This window comes from Amia ocellicauda, chromosome 13, assembly GCF_036373705.1.
Source record: "Amia ocellicauda isolate fAmiCal2 chromosome 13, fAmiCal2.hap1, whole genome shotgun sequence".
In the NCBI taxonomy this organism is placed as follows: Eukaryota; Metazoa; Chordata; class Actinopteri; order Amiiformes; family Amiidae; genus Amia; species Amia ocellicauda.
This window is the reverse complement of record NC_089862.1, coordinates 37,000,637-37,024,050: the sequence shown is the minus strand read 5'-3', so window position 1 is coordinate 37,024,050 and position 23,414 is coordinate 37,000,637. Positions and strand designations below refer to the sequence as shown.

General features: G+C 47.5%; 1 protein-coding gene across 1 annotated transcript; it reads right to left on the bottom strand.

The window, feature by feature from the left end:
- Positions 1-211: 211 nt before the first annotated feature.
- On the bottom strand, positions 212-15,299 carry c13h4orf54 (chromosome 13 C4orf54 homolog). Its single transcript, XM_066720800.1, has 2 exons — positions 10,165-15,299; positions 212-4,637 (listed from the first exon to the last, which is right to left on the bottom strand). The coding sequence occupies exon 1, from the start codon at positions 15,040-15,042 to the stop codon at positions 10,183-10,185; it is 4,860 nt and encodes a 1,619-aa protein (XP_066576897.1). The 5' UTR covers positions 15,043-15,299; the 3' UTR covers positions 212-4,637; positions 10,165-10,182.
- Between the last annotated feature and the right edge of the window lie 8,115 nt (positions 15,300-23,414).

Below are 23,414 nucleotides of genomic sequence, written 5' to 3'. Positions count from 1 at the left end.
AAATGTCAAACAGGCACACGCGTGCCTGTCAATGTGTATTACAGCATATTCAACACAACTGATGTGGAATATGCAAACTGTGTGTTTGTGTATATTGGCTTCAGTGGCATTTCTAACTAAATGTAAGACACCCTCCAATGCCTGGTTTAGAAATACATGCAACTCATTTCAGAGTATTTTGTAAAGAGGAACAAACTGGGGGGGAACTGTATTGGAAAAGTACGTAATTTATTGGACAACTTTCAAAACATACATGTGCTTGCAAAATCCACTTATGCCTGACAACAAAAGCTACAGTCCATTTTTCCCCTAAATTAAACTCGTCTCATTGTTTCTCTTCTGTGCAAACACTCTGCTAGTGCAATTCTCTCCTTCAGTCCCTCAGAGAACTCGCCGTTCCTCGACTCTCTCTGTCCTCCGTGTCATCCATCTGCAGTCCAACGCTGCGGCACGACAACGTCGCCATCGTTTCGGGTGCGAGGGGTCGTCCTCCTCTCCGCCTGCTCCCCTGCTCATCCCTCTGTCCAACATGACTCTCACCCTCTCCACTTCTCTCCACTTCCCTCTCAACAGTCCTACCCAAACCATCACGAACCTCAGCACAGCATTGTAAACACTTGACAGCGTGGATCAGGTTTAGTTTTTCATAAAGCAAGCATTGACATTCGTGTGTTAATGTATTAATGTATTAATGGGCCGAAATCGACAGCTACAGGACTCTGCTGTCGGGTTTGGGTAAAGTGTCATTTAAGTTCCAAAAAAAGAATAATACTAAAAGAAAGTCACTCCTTAATGCGAATGAGAACTTGAACCACAATTCATTATTTTAATCATCAGCGCAGAAACCTGGGCAAGAATGAGGCGTCAACACGTTTGCTTTGGCGGTGAATAATGTTCCAAAACTTTTGTAAACCTGCAACCTTCTTTCTGTGCATCAGTTAGTCTGGAAAAGTAACTCGACTCTCGCATATGTAATCGGTACAAATTGGCGAGAAGCTATTGAACACAAATCTCTCTTCGTATCCACCGGCTTGAGAACAAAGACTCCGCAGTGTAGATCTCACCACAGCCCTCGGTGTGTCGGGGAGCACCTCGGCCACAGTTTATCATTTGCATCGTATTTTAATCTCAGGATTGTTTGAAGCAAAACACACAACGGAAAATATTATAACAACTACAGAAGTTTATAAATATAATTCACCACTACTAACCAAAACAGGTGGCGTGTTTAAACTGCACGCTCTCTGAGCTTTGTAATGTTACCGTGCTTTTGGTAACTTAAAGTCCCCTCGTGATTTATCAGAAAGCTCTGAAGAAAACCCAGTTACTCCATTTCCCTTAGTTGCTGCATCAATCAAAACAAACCCTTTAATCCGTTTAATTGTAGTTACACAAATGTGTTCATTCACGATTATAATATTAATAAATTCACACACACACAGCTCATCCTGGATTAAATAAATAAATAAAATCATCTTGATAAACGTGGCCGTTCGTTGTAACTTCGGTGTCGATCTAAAGATTTTTCAAGTGTAACGGACAGAGAAAAACCTGAGGTTGCAGTGCAAATCACACCAATGGTGCTCTGGAATTTGCTCAGGAAGCAGCTTCTACCAAGACAGACGCTGTTGCATGGACAGTTCGACTCACAGAGACTGTTCAACAATATTGACCTGTGTGCAGATAACAGACTGACCAGCAGTTCCACATACCTGCGCTTGGTTTTCAATTGAACAAACCTGATAGTAAGGATGATACAAATAAAAAGACAGCAACCTATGCATACTCAAACAAGATCGATATAGGGCTTATAGGTTCTTACAAAATCTGCAAAAAGCACCACTGGTTTTAAGAGCAAGCGTGTCACATATTGGTAGCTTAGAAGGGTGAAGGGGACGGGTTTTACTTGTTATTTATTTGGTTAAAATGTTAAGCCTCAGTATTTCCCTTCTTTGGATCTCGTTCAGAAGCCTCCTTACTGTTCGTGACGAGACGTACAGCACAGCAGCTCAGAGACGAAGCGCGCTCGTTCACGACACGCTGACGTGAGAAAAGGGCTCCGAGAGGCGGGGAATGAAATCTGCACCAGACGGAGCCAATGTGAAACACTGACCTCGATTCATTTAACTTTGATCTGGGAATGCTTTAAGAAAGTGTAAATTAAATCATTGTTGACTTGTGAATGTTTATGTGTCTACAGCTTATATTGACTGATCTATCTATCTGTCTATCTCAGAAACACTGGAAAGATGTTTGGTGTTTAGTTCAGTGAAATATATTTGCTCTTTTAAACAGTGTAAAAAGGCATGCATTTCATAGTGTAGTCAGTTCATATAAAAATAATCTAGCCTTTGTTTTAGTTAATTGAAGAAAAACAAAACCAAACAAAAAACATTCTGTTCTATTATTTAGTTTTAATGTCGGCACATGAATGAGCTTGTTATTACTGGAAATAAGAGAGCTCCCCCCCCCCCAGGCACAAGAGTCTGCATATCAGCTGAATGACACAAGGGGAGCGTCTGTCCGCGCCATTGTCATCATCACCGTCATCGTCGGCCCTGCTCCTGCCATTCAAGCGCAGCTCAGCCTGCCCCCCCGCTCTCCTGGGAGAGGGTCGTGTTCACGGGGATGGGGCCGAGGTCCCGCAGTCCTGCGCACTCCCCCCGTCGCAGTGGGGGGCTCTGCTCTGAGCCGTGGCCCATAGAGGAGACCGTCCCCTAGACGGCCACAGGCCCGGCTGCTCCCCAGCGCCTGGCGCTACTTGGACGGCTACTTCACAAGTAGACCCCAGGCCAGGCCCTGGCACGTCAGACACCAGAGCCACCAGGGGCCGCAGCTCTGGAGACCAACATGGCGGCCATGTTGCTTCTCCACACTTTGAAAAAATCATGCATTATTGTTCACTTGTCGATTGTTTTCCCCAAGTGTCACAGGAATTGTGGCACAAGTACAGCGTTCTGTACTGGGAAAAAACCAACAACCCCCGGCCCTGCGCAGGACTCTGTGACCGCACCCCCGACCCCGCGGCGCCGACTGTCTTTCCAAGAAGAGCGAAAGGGGCGAGAGACTGACACTGAGGTTGAATAACAAGAACAGAGCAGATCACCATAATAGTCATGACAACACCGATTCAGACAGAGAGAAGACTCTAAGTCAAAAGGCCACTCGCCGCCCCCCCTCCACACAGAGCCTACACTTGCGCTGTGTCAGTCATCGCCGGGGCTGAAAGCAGGGCATAAAATAGCAGATGACTTGCAGCATGGGAAGTGGGGTGGCAATGAAAGCTGACCTGTGCCATCTTGCTATCTCTGCTCGTTTGGCCAGGGCAGCGCTGTAACTCAAGAGCGGCGGACATCTCGTCCAGCCGGGGCGCTCTGTACCGGCTCTGCGCTTTGAAGCGGCGCTGCTGCCCGGGGGAGGGAGCGGGGCAGTGCTGACTGGGGGGTAGTTTAATCTGTCTGCCACCGTCTTTAAAGGTGACTCCCATAAAAACGGCAAGGCACCCCGGGACTCTGCTAGAGAGAATGAAGCATATTAAGTGCCGAGTCGAATGTCTCTCTGCAGAGTGCAGTGTTAACAGTGCCAGTCAGGTTCATTAACTCAGTGTAATGTGCCCTTGAGCAAAGTGTGCTTGAGAAATAATACAGGGAGGCCAAAGAAAGAAAGAAAAAAATCTAAAATTAAGAAATAAATAGTTTTAATACTTTGATTTCTCGTGTAAAACTGAACAAAATCCACCAAATTAAGTCCACTTTGCTTCACATACGTTTACAGTGATTGTCAGAGTTGTGAGGTATTCATGTTAAAGATACAAGATCCTGAAAGTGCAAAGGGAAGACAGGATTGCTGAGGGTGTCTAAATGACAGATACGTCTGTAAACTGTAAACTGACTCAGAAAAGCACCATCAATGCAACTGGAAGAAACGAGGACAGTGGAAACTGACATTGGAGTATAAAGTATGCAAAGCTGTACTTTGACTTTGTTTACTGTATGTGCATTTTAATTTACTCAAGGATATTCCTTCCCAGCAAACAAGCGTTAAATGAACTGAGGGCAAATGTACAGCGGAAAACTTTCAAACTGTTTTGCGCGCGTGAAGAGGGACTCTGTCTGTTCGGTTGCTGCCAATTCTAACGGTACAACGAGACCCGGGAGGGACTCCTATACAGTCAGTCTGTGCTTCAGCAAATGGTGGGTTTGGTTAACGGTAGCACACCCATCATGCGGAGAGATCTTACACTAAGGGAAGAGCATTTTAGGTTAGTTTTACATAAAAAACTGCCATTAAAAGATGCAAAATCGTCACAATAAAACCAATTTTAATTTGTTTTGTTTCATTGTCTCAATAAGTGCCTGAAATTTCAACTAGAATTAGATGCGAAGATGTATAAAGCAGGATGATATAGTTAACAGAGAAGAAGCAGCTGTGGGGGGGCACAGTGTCAAAGATATATGCATGCTGCAGAGATTAACAAAACATCAGTTAAAAAATTGTGGGGGTGGGGGGGTGTTCAGTAAAGCTGGTGAAACACAGGTTTCTGATGGAATAAGCGCAGTAAAAAAGAGAAAAAAAGAAAAAGCCTGACAGAGTCACGCAATCTTCGGAATTGCGAGAAGATTCTTCATAACTTGCTCCTGTGAGAAACAAACAGAGAAGAGAAGCAGCGGTCAAGACGAGCGCAGGCAGCCCCCGGCCCCCGGCCCAGCAGTGTGGTTCTGTGGGACCCTCCGAGACAACACAGGGCCAGACCCAATCAAAACCCCCACGGGGCCACAGACTTTAAGCTACAAATGCACACCCTGGTGCATTTCTATCTATCAGTAGTACAAAGTGGCTTCTGTTCTCTTTGTTCTCTCCCTGAGGACAGTCCACCTTTTGCGATTGCGTTTGAGTCCTTTAGTATTCCCGTCCTCACTCTTCAGGGATGGTATTTTTAATTCTCTGCCTAGAAACATGAAGGAAATCAGAGAGACGGGACTCTGCACTGACGACTGAATAACCTGGAGAAGATGAGCTCACGTTAGCGGGTATAAACACACTCTCTGCCCCGGCTGTTCCCGCTGCATTTCGTCACTATTATTACAGGCATCAGTACGTGACTTACAGACATTATGGCACTTTCTGACGCAGGCTCTGCACAGTGTCCGGGGGTCCACTGTACATTTCACATTGTTTGGATTGTACGACTCTCATGTAATGACCAAAGCCAGCTGAAACAGCCCTGTAGGACCATTTAGTTCATACCAGTTCATACCAGATGTCAAAAGTAGGGGATGGGCATTGACTCTCCTTTAGTTTAATTTTGAACCGTAGGGAGAGGAATACATGCTTACGATTCAAAGGAAGACCGAAGCTCACATGCAAACACTGAAGCAAAGCAAAGCAGAGATGGAAATGTGATTTCATGAATGTCAAAACACTAACTTACTATCATAAACATCAGAAAAGTGAGACTCAATTGGCAGAGGCTGCAGTTTGGTGTTTTACAAAGATTTTAAAAAGTTAACATTCAGGAAAAGGCAGAGTTCAGTGTGAAATACACAACACAGTCTGGTCTTCTGCTTCATGAACCCCACAAACACAGAGCTGCTCGATTTCACTCTGTTTCCTAATGCAATTGGATGAACCGTTGGCTGACACTTTGGAAAATAAATACCCAAAATAAAATTAAAATCTGTGATGCCCACTGTAGAGCAGAACGGTACCATTTTAAGAAGTTGTACAGTTACTGCACACAGCTTAACTAAACATTATCTAATTGGAAGATAAAACAAGCTCATATGTTTAAATGACAACAACCCCTGACACGCCCCCGTGCTGTACAGCTGGTTTATGTAAGAACTGGAGTTGTTTTCCCTCCACCACATTTAAAAAGCCACCCTATAAAAAGGCGGTGGGCAGCGGCGTAGCACGGTGCCACACGGTGCGTCTGAGTACTGAGAGCAGCTGTGCTCCTCCTGCATCAGCACAACAAACACCCTGCGTCCCATGACCTTTTAATATCGCCCCCCCACGCTCGCACTTTCATTTACACAGACAGACACGGGCTCTGTTTACTGAAGCTCAGCACCGGGGGCCCTGTTTTATACAGCAGGAAAGAGACCACACCTTACACTTGTCATTATCTATTATTATTATTAGATGAAGAAGACTAAGTCTCAGAATATTTAAGGCTTTGCAAAAAACAAGACACTCTCATGTCTTTAGACGTAGCAAATCAGGATATGCGCGATATTGTCTCCTACTCTGTCTTTCCAAAGCAGTGTTGCCCGTTTGTATCAGGGTTAAGAGACAGTCCAGGCACGATGTCCCGCTGTGGACACTGCCTGCACCTTGACAACAGTGCGATTAATTTCTGGTGACAGAAGATGGCGGGACCCTGAGAGAACCAGCTCCACTTCGGAGATGTGATGAATCAAATGCAACCTGCTGGCTTTCATTACACATTACATGTGTCCCAGCCTGTGGTTTTTAAAGATAATGGACAAGATGTTGGTCTGATAGCTCACTGAACCCATTGATACATGTATGTCGTACAGAAAAAGTCCCACAGGCTGCTGAGCTTACAGATCCACTGCTCTGCTGGTTCTGCAGCTCCAGTTCATTAGCTCTTGCAGATCCAATAGTTTGGCATCTGAATCAGTGCCTCCAATTAGATGTTCCCCAGTGACTCGTCAGGGTGTGAAAATGCCCCAGAATGAACCTGCACTCACACACACTCACACTTTACTGACCGGGGTGTTTAGCAGCGCGTAAAGGGACGTTTCTTGAACATCTATGTCTATTTTGGATTGAGGTTAATGTCCAGATCCAGCCTTAGGGAGAAGCTATATAAAGAAACACATCCAAAAAGTATGTGTGGTAAATGTTCTGCCACCTGCAGAAATGGACAAAAATATGCTTCAATACATTTGAAAATATTCAAATATACCAATGTATGATGGTATATTTCAGCAAATATTGACCTAGATAAATACATGTAAATGTGTGTCTTACATATAGGTATATATTTCACAGGTTTCTTTCCATTTTCAAAACATATCTCACTGTATCTTCCTAATTCCTCTGCGTAAGGAAAACCAAACACCAACCTCAAACCCTCTGTCGAGGGCAATCGCGATGGTGGCAATGAAGGGTCAGATCGAAACGCAGCAGTCGAGTTTTGACATTTTAATGTACGACTGGCAGCTGCTTCAGGTTTTGATTTGGTCCAGTTCTTAGTCTCTTAATCTCAAGATAAGTACCTCGCAGTGTCTAACTTCAGCTACAGCTACCAAAAAGCAACCAGATATTCCTCCTGGTATCTGCAGGGTCTGCACCATCGACCATCCGCACCTTGCCTTCCAGAAGGTTACAATTCATGGCTCGTGTAACACAATCTAAAGCTAAAACTGTCCCATAAGCATTCGAAAGTACAAGTGTCCCACACAACTGTGTATGGCAAGTCACATTCCCATGTCTGAAATATAATTATTTACATGTCTGTTTCCACGTGCACACCAGTGAGTCAGGTCCTGCACAACGGGGTGCAATGCTGGTTTATCTGTTTCTAGAACTACATGTTTGGTTCCCATCAATTAAAACCTAATTACGCTGAATTTGCTCAATTTAGCACTCAAGTAACCGAGAGCTGAAGTGGATCAAAACCCAGAAAAGGCTCCTGTCCTCCAGCCCCTCACTTCCCCTGGCCTAAGAGCAAAAGACCATAAGATATCAGTTGCCACATGTGACGCAAAGCATGGCATGCTTGTCTGGAGGGATCTCTAGTGCATAAGCAGCCGTCAGCCATCTATCTGCTCAAGACTAAGACTTTACCAAACGTGTAAAGCTTCTTGGGGGATTTGGATGGGATTTTGGATGTTTCTACTGCTTTTCAGCTCCTAGTTGTAGATAATTCACCTACATGTTCTTGAGATGAGCTGGATCTCAGCTGGGAGGAGAACCAGGGCCCAGGGTCACTTCAGGACCAGGGTAGAGGATCAGTGCTTTCCCAGATTAATTTCCTCAGGTCTCAGACATTTACACGGATGAAGTTTGAGCAGTTCTGGGCGCGGGAGGTGGCCCTACCACTGTGCATGATGTGAGCAGCTCTGGTTCTCCAATGGAGTAGCTCTGCAAGCTACACAGCTTCATTAATAATAATAATAATAATAATAATAATAATAATAATAATAATAATAATAATAATAATAAATGTCCACATATTAATCCTGCATGACTAACTCAACATGTGGTGTTCTTCTGTGTGCCAGGGGCTTTTTGCTTTGGCCAGTGGACAGACGCCAAAGCCCTGGGTTTGTAATTGGAGAGAGAGATAGGGGATTACATTTTCCTGTTATCCGAACCCAGTTTAGCAAACAAATTGTTGCGTTCAGATACCAAACAAAGTGAAGAGCAAGGCATTAGCAGCCCGAGCTACTCTGATCGGGTATAATCTCAGAGCATGGAAACTCCACTTGACCACTCCAAAACTGACCTCAGCACCCAGGTCCTCTCAATGGGTGTGTGTCCTTGTGTACAATGTCTCGTCTCCTCTGTTGTATCTAAACCTTATGGGATATTCCAGTAACGACTATACTAATACTTATATCCATACACAGGTACGAGAGAAGGCCTATATTACAATTTTAGGATGGTTAGTGTGTGAAAGTGCACCTATAATGCACAGCTGATAAGGTGGAGAATTCATCTTAAACCACTGAACTTATTGCTTCTATCATCTCCTATTTTTGTATTTCTTGTCATCTAACCGTTCCCCAGATATTCACATTTTCCAGGTTCATGTTTCTCCTGCAAACAAGGACAACACTAGAATTGCATGACCTCAGGTGTTTCTAAAGCACAAGTGGACAACATTGTAACCACTGGCATAGATTTAGCTGGGGACGGTTAGGGACATGTCCCCACCAATGTCAAGGGACCGTTGAATTGTCCCCTAATTTTGGTAGATCTGAAACGACTTTTGTCAAGTCATCTTATTCGCTCCACAAAGAGTGAACTCTCTCAAAATCATCTTGTTGATCCTACCACCTAAAACGCAAACGCTAATCTGATTCACTCTGGAGTGAAAGTTAATTATCCGGGTTTCATTTCCTTTTAAGTAATTCTTCAACGGTGTATATTGTGCAAAAATTTTCACATTTACTTAAAATATTATAAATATGATCACGTTGATTTTTAGTTTGTATTTGTTGGTTCATGCATTGTGACATTTCTCCTGCTTCCTCCCTTTGTAACTCACTCCTTGTTTGATATTTAGTTTGTATCGTGTGGGGATAAATGTTTGTGTCAGTTAAACTACAGACTTAAAAGCAAGACTTAACTGCCTTTGGTGAATAAACCTATAACTGTATTATTGCACTTTTGTAATTTTGTAATTGCACTCTTACATTTTGAAAGTCACCCTGGATAAGGACGTCTGCCAAGAAATAAATAATCATAATAATCAATAACTGTTCTTGAAACATGTGTCCTGTACAATACAGTATCGTGTGCGTGTGTGTGTGTGTGGGCATGTGTGTAGGGCATTGGCAGCGCAGTCAGGCTGGGACGGGTTATAATTCAGGTTATTAGCAGGGATGTCAAACCAGCTTCCAGGAGGGCCACTTTATCAAGTGTTTTGACTGTGGACCAGCCAACATGTCAATCAAATTGTCCTCGAATCATGTCCAGCATTCATTTCAAGCCACCAGCAATGACCGTTTAACAGCTGTGTCCTAAAAGATTTCTTCCAGGGGGAGGACATTCCCACAGACCCCCCTTCCAACCCCCCTAAAAAATGGTCCCCACCAGTGTTCAAAACAAACCGACACAAATGATGAGCCTGTGGAATTCCACAGGGATTCTGCCACGGTGTCATTTTCACAGGACGCACTGAAACCCTGCCATGGCTGCAGCATCACACACATGACAATGCCCGGGCACACTGTCCTGCAGGGTGTTAACAATGCTTTGCCAACACCTCTGCACCTGTGGACACACACACACACACACACACACACACCTGCTCCTGCTGTAGGAGGAAAAAGCACAAGCACGTTCAGATTGGAGCCACTGCAAACAACAACAACAACAACAACAACAGCGGCAGCAAAGCATGTAAAGAAAGCAGCTGGGTATCAATATGAAAAGCAAAGATCGGCAATAAACATCTATACTTACATGTACAGTTGCTCGGGTTTACCTGTGCTCCACTACAAAACTCATGGTAGTGCCATCAAAGGACGGTGGGGCGATAATTCTTGGACCTTGCTGTGATGTGATGCTGATGACAGGTTTCCCGTCGGAGAACCCCTTGGCGCCCCTGGCGGTGACATGCTGGGACACCGGGGTGGGCTTGCCCGTGGGGATATAGTACGGGCTCTCCATGTAGGCCACCTCCCCGTGCTGCCCCATGTGCAACGTCTCCTTGCTGCTCGACTTCTCCGCCTCGTCGGCCTCCGAGTGAGAGGACAGCTGGCTCTGCAGGGTCCTGGCGGGCAGCACGGTGGTGGTGGGCAGAAACCCGGGGTATATCATGTACGTGGGGCCGTACGCACCGGGACTGAGTGCCAAGGGGGACATGGGCACCGGGGTCATCGGCTGCTGCGGCATCGGGATGTCCACGTACTGTCCCGTCTCCGGGTCGAACAGCCTCTTGGTGGCCGGCTGGACAGGGGTGTCCACCAGGTAGTAGTGTCCCGTCGTGGGGTCCAGCAGCATCTTCCTCTGGGTCTGCTGGAAGTGATCCACTGGGGGTGCATGGGGGGGCATAGATGGGGAGAAGCAGATGAGCTGGGGCTGGGCACCAGACATGGCCAGTGGCAGGGAGTGATGGTAGATGGTGGCAGTAGGGGTGTCTGGGGACCGTGTCTCCATGACCACAGAGGACCTCCTGGGTGACTGGCTGCTGTGCTCGTGTCTCTTTGGGTCGGCGGGCCGGGGCTGGCCGCGCGGGGGGCTGGCTGCAGGGGCTCTCCCCCCCGTGGTGGTGAACGTGTACACTGCCGTCTGCTCTCGGCCGCTGGTGGGGGCTGGCTTGGGCTCGCCGGGCTGGGGCTTGACCGGGATGGTGAGGTAATTCTCAGAGTCGGCGCTGAAGGTGCTGGAGGGCTGCGCGGGCCGAACTCTGTCTGCCTCGACGCCGTCCACCGTGGCCCTCTCCTCGGCCGCTGCAGGCCTGGCTGCAGAGATCTTGAGCGACAGAGGGGCTTTGGGAGATTTGGGAACAAAGCTCTTCGTGTTGAAGGGCACTTGTGATACGGTAAATGGCGGCGGCACCTTGCTGCTGATGCTGGCCGCTGTGGGGGGGGCTTTCTGGCTGTTGCTGAAGGTGAACACATTTTTTGAGGCTCCACTGGGAGGCAGAGGCAGAGGCCTGTCTTCTCGGCCGAAGGGAATGTGGAACGTTTTCAGGCACTCCTTCGCTTCCTTCTTCGGCGAGGCCTCGAACAGCAGGCCCCCAGGTGACGGGCGAGGGGGTGACCGGTCTGCGTTGGGGTAGGAGTTTCTCCTGACCAGGCACTCAGCATTGCCTGCTGCTGCGGCTGAGCTGGCAACACTGCTGCCCTCCTCCTCGCCCTCCATCCCCGTCCTCCCAGAGCCCTGCTCTTCGCTGGTAATGAGGGATAACACGTGGCTGTCCGTAATGGGACGAGGCTCCGTTTTGCGCTTCCACTCGTTCCTGTCGAAGACGTACAGCTGTTCCATTGTCTTCACGGCCGCTTTCAGCTTCTCCAGTGCTGCCTGGTTCACCATCTGGGACTCGGGTTTCTTGTCCATAGTTTCGCTTATCTTTTCCTGTTTCCGTTTGGCTGCTCTGGTTTCAATTTTGACCGCAGGAGGCACTTCGGAGGTGTCGCTCTTGGGCTGTTTTGCAGCGCTAACTAAGGGAACTCTGCCGGTGGTGCGGTGAACCAGCACGGCTCCGTTTCTGGCTCCCTCTGCAGGCGGCGGGGGAGAGCACCGCTCAGCCTCCGAGCAGTCCTCCGCCAGTCTGTGCTTGGAGCCCTCGGCTAGATCTCCAGCTGGCTTCTCAGCGCTGTTTGTGTTCACCGACTGGCACTTGATCACTATGGGCGAGAGGGATGCAGGGTTTCTGGAAACCCCCTGCAGGGAGGGCTTGTGCTCCGCGTTGAGGTCGCCGGCGCTGTGCGCTTTGTTCTCGTTGCCATCCAGAGACACGAAGTGATAGGAGCTCTTGACGAGTTTGCGCACGTCCCTGACCTGGTGGATCGGCGTTTGCAACTTGCACTTGTTATCCCTGATGTCCCTGACCATGAAGTGGGGCACTTTTTCCGACGGCTCTCCCTTTAACGAGGCAGCGAGCGCCTGGCATCTGGAGTCATCAGCTGTCTTTATCAGGTTGGCCACCTTGCATCCTATATTGGGAGTTAGAAGCTTAGCAATATTGAACGGGTTGTGTTTGTGGTCTTTAACGGTCCGCAGGCTTATTTTAATCTCAGGTGATTTGGAGGTGACCACGCTCCTGTTGGCATCGGGCACGTACAGAGTGTTGTCGGAGCCCAGCTTGCCTCCTCCCCCCAGATCCGCTGCAGGTCGAGTTGAATATTTCTTATTTGCCTGCGGTTTCCCCTCTTCCAGCTCTTTCGAAAGAAGCTGGATACTGGGCACAAACAAATGTGACATTTTGGTTGACTTGCCGCCGTCCACCGTGCCCTGCTGCTGCTTGTCCGTTTCGCTGGCGGATGACTTCCCCGCCGCAGTTTTATCATTTCTATACTCCTTTTGAAACTCAAGCTCGCCTTCCCTCCAAGATCTAAATGCGCTATTTTGGCTGCGGAGCAGGGTGCTTTTTGTCGCATCAGATACTCCTTTTTTAGTATCGACTGCAGCTTCACCACAAGCTTCAAAATTAGTTTCTGATGCAAGAGTTAAAGCGTCTTCCTTCTGACCGTTCTCCTTGAGATCGCACGGTTTGCTGTCTGTTACGTCCTCGATTTCTCCCACAGAAACAACAGTGAAATCAGAACCAGCCTCGGAGAACCTGGAGGTCTGTCTCTGCAGCGCCCTGGAGTCGCCGCCCGCTGCCCTCTCTCTCTGGGTTTCAGGCTCCTTGTGAGACAGGCAGGGGGACAGCCCTGGGCAGCTCTCCGAGATCTCCCCCCTCTCCATTTTGCGCTCCTGCTCAAACTGCATTTTCTTAGAAATGACATTTTTGAGAAGGCTGGAGGCGAATATGGCTTTCTTGTGAGTGCCGTCCATGGCTTCCCCTGTGTTGCACGAATGCTTGCTGGCCTCACATCCCAGCTCGCTTGGCAAGGTGTCTGTAACCTCATCCGCGGAACGCGATCCCGCGACATTTTCGGCACATTTGGCGCGCCTCTCGCTCTCAGGGACCCCCGCTTTAACATTGCAGCGAAAATTTAAGGTTTCTGTGAGCGTTATAACCCCGCTCTGACCTGGCTCAAACTCTCCCTTGAGCTCAATTTTCTGACTGGAGGTGGCTGCGGTTTGGGGCTGTGCAGCATTGCCGTTCAATGCAAAGATTTTAGTCTGGGGCGCTTTCAAATGACCTAGAGCCAACCCCCTAATTCCTTTGGCATCTGCATTCTTGTTAATTTCAAAAGTCGACGTTGAACTTTTGTGGGCGACCATGTTTTGCTCCCTGGATTGTGTCATGTTTCCATATTTAAGGTCAACAAACGTTGACCACCGGTTAATCCCAAGGCCATGCTCTGAGGCCGAGGAGTCGCTAGAAGTACTGAAATTGATTGCATCAAAGTATGGGCAGGCTAAGCTCCTGAACGCCCTGGCTGTTAAGTTTCGCACCTCCTTATCGGCGTCGTCCAGCTCACTGACAGCGCTGGACGCCCCGCTGGAGTACTCGTGTATGTCCTTCCCCTTGAGCTTGCCCCCGAAATGCATGCGCCCGGGGGCTGCGATGAAGCACCTCGCACTGTCCCGGCCCGGCTCTGCCTTTGCGCCCGTGTTTTTGAAAACATAGCAGCTCATGTCGAGCCCGGGCTTGGCATCGTATCCACTGTTGCCCCTGTTCCGCGCGTTGCTAGGCTCATTTATAGCCCTGGAAGTGGTTTTGATTGACAGGTGAATCTGTCCCGCAGAATTGCCGCTGCCGCTCCGGGTCTTTGACAGGCTTTCATCTGAGCTGGCGCATTTGTCCGTGTCACAGGGATCGGGTTCAAGCTTAGTGCTGACCGCGGCTCCGCCACCAGAGCGCCGCGCTGTATTATTAGCCTGAGCCCGCTGGCTCTCCACTGGCGCACAGGGTCTGTCCTCCAGTGTCTGCCTGCCTTCCACCGTTTCATCACTGTCAAAAGAGGCATAATCTACGAACGAGTAGACCAGGTTATCGTCTTCGAAATCCCAACAGGATCCCACCCCAAAATCATAGTCCACATCGTGGTCTAGCTCCGACAGCTGTATTTCGTGGGTGGTGATGTAGTGGGACTCGTCCTCGGCGCTCGGCGCTGCGTAATGGTCGCTGGGCTCCAGGCTCCTCTCGCTGCTCTCCGACTCGCTTTTCCTGTTCAGAAATAAATCCGTGTATGCCAGTTCGTCGATTTCAAACGACGTGCTCTTGGCCTTGAAAGGTCTTGCTACGATTTCGTTTTTGGATCCCGTCACGGTGCCCCGTTTGTCAGCCGGCGACTCTGGACCGTCTCTGAGCCCCTGCTGGTCCTCGGGAACCTCGGAGGACGTGGGGGTGTCGGAGGAACAGGAGAGATCGCCCGCGACCCCCTCTCCCACCCCGGCCTCCCCGCCATAGTCCCGTGTCTGGGCTGTCCTGTCCGGGGCCGGGAGGGTAGCGGTGGTGTCCTGAAGTTCACGGTCGCCGGCCTTTTGGTCTCCAGGAGGCTCATTTTGGCATTTAAATATGGCCAGCTGACTCCCCTCTCCGGTAAAGGTAACTTTGACAGTTTTCGTGCCCTCCGACTTCATGTCGAGCAAGTCGTCCAGATCCATGTATTTCGATTCGTCCTGTCGCTTCCCCGGGCTGTAAATATCCTTGTCTGCCAGCAGTTTTCTGTACGGGCCGGTATCGCCTCGGTAAGACAGGGTTTTCTGTAGTGCCTCCATTGTACCCCTTTTGTGCCCCCTCCTCGCGTTGCTCCACGGTCCTTGCTGTTAGCGGCGTTATTCTGCCCCGGGACGGTCAATCAGAAAGCCAGAGAGAGAGACAGAGACACCAGTCCCCAGGAATCCCTACTCCACTCCCCGGTGTCTAATGCACCACCCAGAGTGTCCTAATGGAGCTGCTGGTGTCTCTGCGCCGCAGTTGTTTGTGTGTCATGTCAGATGCCAATGGTAACAGTATGCCATATTCCCTGCCTCATGCATGTGAACCAAAGCATATGGAAATTCTTCCTTTCACAAGAGAGCAGCGCACGTCAGCGATCAAGCACGTTTTACGGAAGGCTCACCCCTTACAGGCTGGGTTCAATTCAGGGGGTCACTTTCGAAAATGACCGTTGTTCGTGACACTGAATGGATTTTTGTGAAAGAAAAAGAAGATCGACAGTATAGCCCTGTGACATACAACACCGACTTCCTAATAAATGCGTAAAACATTCTTTTTGGTGATCCACTATCCACTTTGGTCTCCACTGTCTAAGTTTAACGCTCTTTTTTGGTTTCTTGATTTTTATTAATCGGAGTGCATGGGAGCTGTGAGACGCATATAGTCATGGTGACGAAATGTCTTGTGGGCTATTTTAGACGAACAGCGTGTTGTGAAAGGCTTCTTTATGACATAGTTCATTACGGCGCGGAAACAAGAGGGGGTTGTAAGAAATGTTACAATAATAACAACTCTCTCTCTCCAGCTGTCCTCCACTCTCTCTCTCCCTCCCTCCCTCACACAGACACGTACATTAAAAACAACATTGTACTGTTTAACTTATATATACAATATAACAAATCAAATCAGCCCTGAACACTTTTTTGTTGTTGTTGCTGATGGAAGTTTGTTAAGAAAACGCATTGGTACAAATCACAGAATGGTGTCGCTGCTTTGACTTTGACACAGCAAGTGTGTCATGTTTCTAATAGAACACTGTGTACTGTGTTCAACGTTCATTATCTATTTTGGGGTGACTGTGTAACTGGCCTGTTGAATACGTTACACATAGGCGTGTGACAAGTTACAGTATATCACCAGCTTTACAGCCACCGAGAGTGCAGAGTGTCATTGGGGGGAAACATCTGGAGAGGCACATCTGTACGGGGCGCAGTGAGGGAGGTGTGGCAGCCGGTGAATGAGTGGCCGGTGCGGGCAGGGCTGCTGAATGGACACTCGCTGGGTCACAACGGCTGGAAACTATACATAGACTGTGCGTCATGTATGTCGCTTGAATAAAGTCCTATTTAAAACCACGGCATTTGTTAATAGGCGGGCGCGCTCATCACACAGATATGCTAGTAGATTCCGCGCAGTTTACAAAAGACATGCGCTGCTGTCAACTAACACAAAGCGGACAAAACCACGACGAGCGAAACACCACACAGGCGTGCGGGTCTAAAGCGTCAAGTGAACGCGTGTTGATATCTTGTTTAATCCAGCTTTTATGAACGAGTGCTTTTAAAAAGCTCCTATTACACGTCCACGCATTTTTGATCTGTGTTTGCAATGTCCGTTACATCCCGACGAGCAGAGAAACCGGGTTTCTGGATTGTCTTCAGCACCGCAGACTGGAGGACAGCTCCCAGAAAGAAAGACACAAAATAGCGAAAAAGCTGTTGAAGGTTCAGATTATTATAATGAATGTAAAGATTTGTGCAGAAACTGAGACAAATTACTTTAGGATTTAATGACAGTGACTGTGATGTGTGTTGGGGTTTTGGTCCTACAGAGCCACTCCTGGTTTTCCTGACGATTGCAGGGAGGGGTGTGTGTGTGTGTAGCGCCCCCTAGTGGGTATACATCACTATGCCACCCCTCTTATTAATATATATCCCTTCTAGACAAGATGAAAACCTACTAAACAGTCAACATTGTGCTATTGCTTTCGATAATTACTTTTTTTTATATCTATATCACAGTTGATGGGAAATCAATTTAATTTAAGGACTACACTGATCTGACACAGAATATGCTAGATGTTTAATATTAAAGATGATTAGTTCCTGCTCAGGAAAACGGCCAGTGTTCAATGAACTCTACAGTGTTCAATTTAAAACAAAAGTATATGAGATATTGCAGCAAAACAATTGAGGTTCCAACAATACATAAGTACACATGATCATAACTGGAGTGAGGTTGTTAGTGGAGTTCCACAGGGATCAGTACTAGGGCCTTTGCTTTTTATAATCTATATTAATGATCTGGACTCTGGGACAGTTAGCAAACTTGTCAAATTTGCCGATGATACTAAAATAGGTGGCTCAGCAGATACCATCTCGGCAGCACAGGCTATTCAGAGGGACTTAGATAATATTCAGTTGTGGGCCGACACCTGGCAGATGAAATTCAATGTGGACAAGTGCAAGGTATTACATGCAGGTAACAAAAATGTCCACTATAATTACACTATGGGAGGAATAGAACTAGATGAAGTAACGCATGAGAAAGACCTAGGAGTCTATGTGGACTCCTCACTTTCTCCATCCAAACAGTGTGAGGAAGCAATAAAAAAGGCAAACACAATGCTAGGGTATATTGTCAAAAGTGTAGAATTGAGAACAAGGGCAGTGATGTTCAGACTGTACAATGCACTAGTTAGAGCTCATCTGGATACTGTGGACAGTTCTGGGCTCCACACTTCAAGAAAGATATCGCTGCTCTAGAGGCAGTTCAGAGGAGAGCAACCAGACTTATTCCAGGTCTGAAGGGAAAGTCCTACTGAGAGACTGAGGACCTGAACCTTTTCACCCTGGAACAGAGGAGACTACGTGGGGACTTGATCCAAGTCTTCAAAATCATGAAAGGCATCGACCACATCAAACCAGAGGAGCTTTTCCAGATCAGCAGGGACACTCGCACCCGGGGACACAAATGGAAATTGGGCTTCAAGGCATTCAAGACAGAAAACAGGAGACACTTCTTCACACAGAGAGGCGTCACAATCTGGAATAAACTCCCAGCGATGTGGCTGAAGAGACAATTTTAAAACAGACTGGATAGGATCCTTGGATCACTTAGATACTAATGGACGCTAAATGAGCACGATGGGCCTCCTCTCAATTGTAAACTTGCTTATGTTCTTATAAGGAAGCATAATTATATAAAATGTGAAATTACAAGAGTGCTGAACAGCTCAGGAGAATGAGGTGCTGTATTAGAGGTACAGTCTGAATATGTGTATCTTGAGTAAACACCAGAAGGAGGTCAGGGACTCTGCTGTCCTGAATTCAGTGGGATGGTCATTCCAACACTTAGGGATGAAAAGGTGTCGCTCTGGAGGAAGGGGAGTGGAGAGGAGGCAAAGTTAGTCTTCTTTCACTGGAAGACCAGAGAGGTGCAGAGAGAGAACAGCAGGGGGCCCAGGACAGAGCCTTGGGGCACACCTGTGAGGAGAGGTCTAGGTGTGGACGAAAGATTCACACCACGTCACTTGGTAGGTGTGGCCGTTGAGGCAGGAGGAGAACCAGGCAAAAGCAGAGCCAGAGATTCCAAGGTCAACAAGGGAGTGACTGACAGTGTCAAAGGATGCAGAGAGAGAAAGGAGCATCAGGATGGAGGAGAGGGAGGCCGCCTGGGCAGAGTTGAGGGAGTCAGTGACCGCTAGGAGAGCTGTGTCAGTAGAGTGAGCAGAACTTTGAGAGATCCTTGGAACACTCTTGATTCTGATGTGTGTGTAATGCTAGCTGTGCAATATTTTAAACAGATGAACTGTGTTGTTAAATGAGGCTCAGTTTGATTAATTTGCAAAGATAAATGGCTACTGCATTAGAACATAAGAACATAAGACAGTGTCCAGTCGAGAGGAGCCCATTCGCCCCATTGTGCTCGTTTGGTGTCCATTAATAACTAAGTGATCAAGGATCCTATCCAGTCTGTTTTTGAATGTTCCCACATTGTCTCTTCAGCCACATCGCTGGGGAGTTTGTTCAGATTGTGACGCCTCTTTAATTGATTTCATTGATTTCAGCTGAAGTAACACTTGCACACCTATTTGGAAAATGCAATTTACATTCAGGAGAGAGCACTGCTTTACCGCCAGAGCTGAGTTTTGACCTGTCAGGCGGTTATGGATTCAATACTCTGATGATATACACAGCTTGCAGGGCACTGTTTATTAGCTTGTTGCTTTGGTGCTCGAAAGAAAGCTATTGGTATCTGTGTGGTGCACTCAGCAGAGTTCTCCTTCTCAGTGCAGCAAAGCCGCAGTACCAACACTAAAACTTTTAACATTGTCTAACTTTACACATTGGGCAAGTGGCAGGAATTGATTGTCTTGTTAATTCAGATGAAGAAAATTCAAAGGATACAACTAGTTTTAAAGATCATATATTATTTCTGAGGGAAGAGCGTCAATCAGTCTTCACACACCTACAGGTGTAACCCGAGATCATATTTTCCGCACGGCCTCCACTATCACTTGCTCCCTTCAAGTTCTCCAACAAATCACACGCACCCAATTATTATATTTGTAGTTTTCACTTGAAACATGAAATGGGTGACCTTTCCTGCGCGGAAGCCGGGCAGCTGGGCACTGCGGGTTTCCCTTACACTCTCTCATCCTGACATGAAAGCAATGCTGCGCTTCACAGCTGTACCGCAGGTTACAGGGTTTGCTTGTAATTAGTGTAGTATGTGAGATGAGATCCTGGAGGGAATTTCATCCTCAAAATTGAAGCCAAATAAGCACTTTCCAATTCAGCACGATGAAAGCTTGGATCATATCCTACTCAAAGTAAGCTCGCATTCGGTCTCACGCGTCTAAATATAGGCCAGCGCTGTGGCCATCATTGTGTTTGTTGTTTGCCCCGATGACCTTTTTACAGTTGCTCAGGAGCAAGTATCAGCTTTTACTGCATGTAGTTTCTTAGAAGAAAGCCAATACCTGACGGAAAAAAGAGGGATGAATTGATTTTGAGCGGAGAACACGATGCTGAACTCTGAATAATGTTCTGCTTTGTGCATCATGGTTTGCATTATTTACACACTTTACATGTACAAGCTTATAAGGAATCCCCTGATATAGTGGAACTGCAGTTTGTTCTTCTTTTTGCACACTGCGTAAATATCAGTCTTCTGCATGATGTTCAAATCCGAACCATCAGATACTGCTGTGTGTGTGTGTGTGCTCAGATTTATGCTTGGTGTTATGTTCCATTTACCTGTATGTTTGGACTGGACAATTTTAATAGGCATGGGTTCCGTCTGACGATGTCTGTGTGTCTTGCTGGTGCTGTAATTCAGTGTGGGAATTGTGTGTCAAAGCATTCATTTCAAAATCACTCAATGGTTGACTGCAGACTGGGCAAATTGGAAGGATTGGTGTTTGTTTGACAGGCCCTGTTTATGCAAATAATAGCCTAATATAATGATGGCCTGTTGTTTTAATGTTATCAATTAAAATTACACATTAAATTAAATTGAAGTTAAATTAAGCTATTCAAAACTATTACCAATAAATGCTGAAGTGCAAAACATGAGCCCTTGCTGACATGGGGTCTGTGAAGAGTGTGAAGCTGTCGATACGCTGGACTCAATGGGATGTGCGGCTGCAATACGCTGGGCTCTGTAGGGGCGACGGGGCGCAGGTATGCCGATACGTGCATCCGTAAAACTCAGATATAAATAGATCATTGAAATTATAATTCCCAGATACGCATTATTAAAGCGTCTGAGCAAAACTAGCAGCTTCCCTCTCTCTCAGCCGTGCAAGGAGAGCCGCTCGTCCTGCCGAGAGATCACAGAAGCCCCGCACACCGGAAGTTTAAAATATATTAATGATTAACCAACGAAATGTAACACAGCGACGCTGAATAAGATCCCTCAGAACTTAGCGCTTCTTCCTAGAGCACCGAGTATCGCTCTAACCCAACACCTCGTGCCATCACAGCCCCGTCCACATGTTGACTGAGCTGCGCCAGTCTCTCCATCCGGGATGTTAATCTGAGCGGTGGGGCGAGAGCTTCCCACGTGTGCTCTTCAGGGTTCAGCCCAGGCGTTGGCCTCTCCGGTCCCTCGGGTTGAGGCTGGCCAAGCAGAGCCACACTCTGGGGAGACGGTGGAACCATCGTTTGGCCGAGAATAAAGACTTGTCTCTGTCAGTCGTACCTGCATCAGGACAGCGCAGCGGAGACCCTATTGCAGAGAATAAATATATATATAATACAGGCTATAGACACCGCGCTCCATCTGACACAGGCCCGCTAACAGACACGAGCTTTCTTCTCTCACTTTGGTCACGAGCCCATCGGGAGAGTCTCATGATTCATAGCATGTTTCGAAGAATCTCTGTGTGAGAGGCTGGTCCTGATCAGACGGGAGGCGGTGGAAGGACCGGCGCTCGTCTGACAGGCCTGTGTGTCGCAGTGACAGGCTGCTATGATGGCCGCCCAGGTGCTGTCTGCAGCGCGGCTGGGCCGGTAATCCGTATCTCAGTTTCAGGCCTCATCCTGTGCTGAGTATCCAATCTGTTGCGAGTAACCCGATCAGAAAGACAAACAGAGAAACTTTCTCCTGAAGAGGATCTCTCTCTCTCTCTCTCTCTCTCTCATCTCTGTTGCTTCGGCACATATGGACTATTAATGTCCCTGTTGTCCTTTTACATGTTCCTGACCTATAACAATCTTCCTGTGCTCTGGCTCAATATCTCACTGGCCACTGCACTGCACCAGTGACTGGAGGAATAAATCAAGTCCAGGGCAGTTACTCCAGTGAGAATGTCTTGATGAAGAGGCCGCAGTCTGTCAGTGCTCCAGCTCCCGGCACAGCCCTGCTTTAGTCAGCCCTGTGTGACTCCAATACCCAATATAGAGTGACTTTCAGTGCAGGGGATTACAGTGGTCACAAAATACACAATTCTCAAGAGATGTACACAAAACAAGAGACCGTGTCACTCATCGGACTTCCATACAATGAATGAGTATCGGAGTAACTGCCCTGGATGGGGGGGCAGCCACACAGCCCATAGTCTGATATAGGATCAGCGCATCGGGGGGGTAGTGTTAGAGCTGCTTTCTAAGGTGGGGGGGGACTTTGCTGGGAATGAGGAATGCTTTATCGATGTCTATTTTTTTTACTTAAATATTATTACGATTATTTACTATGATATATATTACATTTATGTATTGAAATGTACCTAATCATGATTTTCTTTTTATTTATTCATTTAATTATTTTAATGATGTTTAATCTATGTATTTATTTTGTATTCTATTTTTTTGTTTTACTTTATTTTCTATAAATCTATATTTTCCTGTTTATATGTATCAATTCTATCACATGCTTTTGCAATACTTGTATACAAATGTCATGTCATTCAAGCTTACATTGAATTGAACTGAATTGAGAGAGAGAGAGAGATCCTCTTCAGGAGAAAGTTTCTCTGTTTGTCTTTCTGATCGGGTTACTCGCAACAGATTGGATACTCAGCACAGGATGAGGCCTGAAACTGAGATACGGATTACCGGCCCAGCCGCGCTGCAGACAGCACCTGGGCGGCCATCATAGCAGCCTGTCACTGCGACACACAGGCCTGTCAGACGAGCGCCGGTCCTTCCACCGCCTCCCGTCTGATCAGGACCAGCCTCTCACACAGAGATTCTTCGAAACATGCTATGAATCATGAGACTCTCCCGATGGGCTCGTGACCAAAGTGAGAGAAGAAAGCTCGTGTCTGTTAGCGGGCCTGTGTCAGATGGAGCGCGGTGTCTATAGCCTGTATTATATATATATTTATTCTCTGCAATAGGGTCTCCGCTGCGCTGTCCTGATGCAGGTACGACTGACAGAGACAAGTCTTTATTCTCGGCCAAACGATGGTTCCACCGTCTCCCCAGAGTGTGGCTCTGCTTGGCCAGCCTCAACCCGAGGGACCGGAGAGGCCAACGCCTGGGCTGAACCCTGAAGAGCACACGTGGGAAGCTCTCGCCCCACCGCTCAGATTAACATCCCGGATGGAGAGACTGGCGCAGCTCAGTCAACATGTGGACGGGGCTGTGATGGCACGAGGTGTTGGGTTAGAGCGATACTCGGTGCTCTAGGAAGAAGCGCTAAGTTCTGAGGGATCTTATTCAGCGTCGCTGTGTTACATTTCGTTGGTTAATCATTAATATATTTTAAACTTCCGGTGTGCGGGGCTTCTGTGATCTCTCGGCAGGACGAGCGGCTCTCCTTGCACGGCTGAGAGAGAGGGAAGCTGCTAGTTTTGCTCAGACGCTTTAATAATGCGTATCTGGGAATTATAATTTCAATGATCTATTTATATCTGAGTTTTACGGATGCACGTATCGGCATACCTGCGCCCCGTCGCCCCTACAGAGCCCAGCGTATTGCA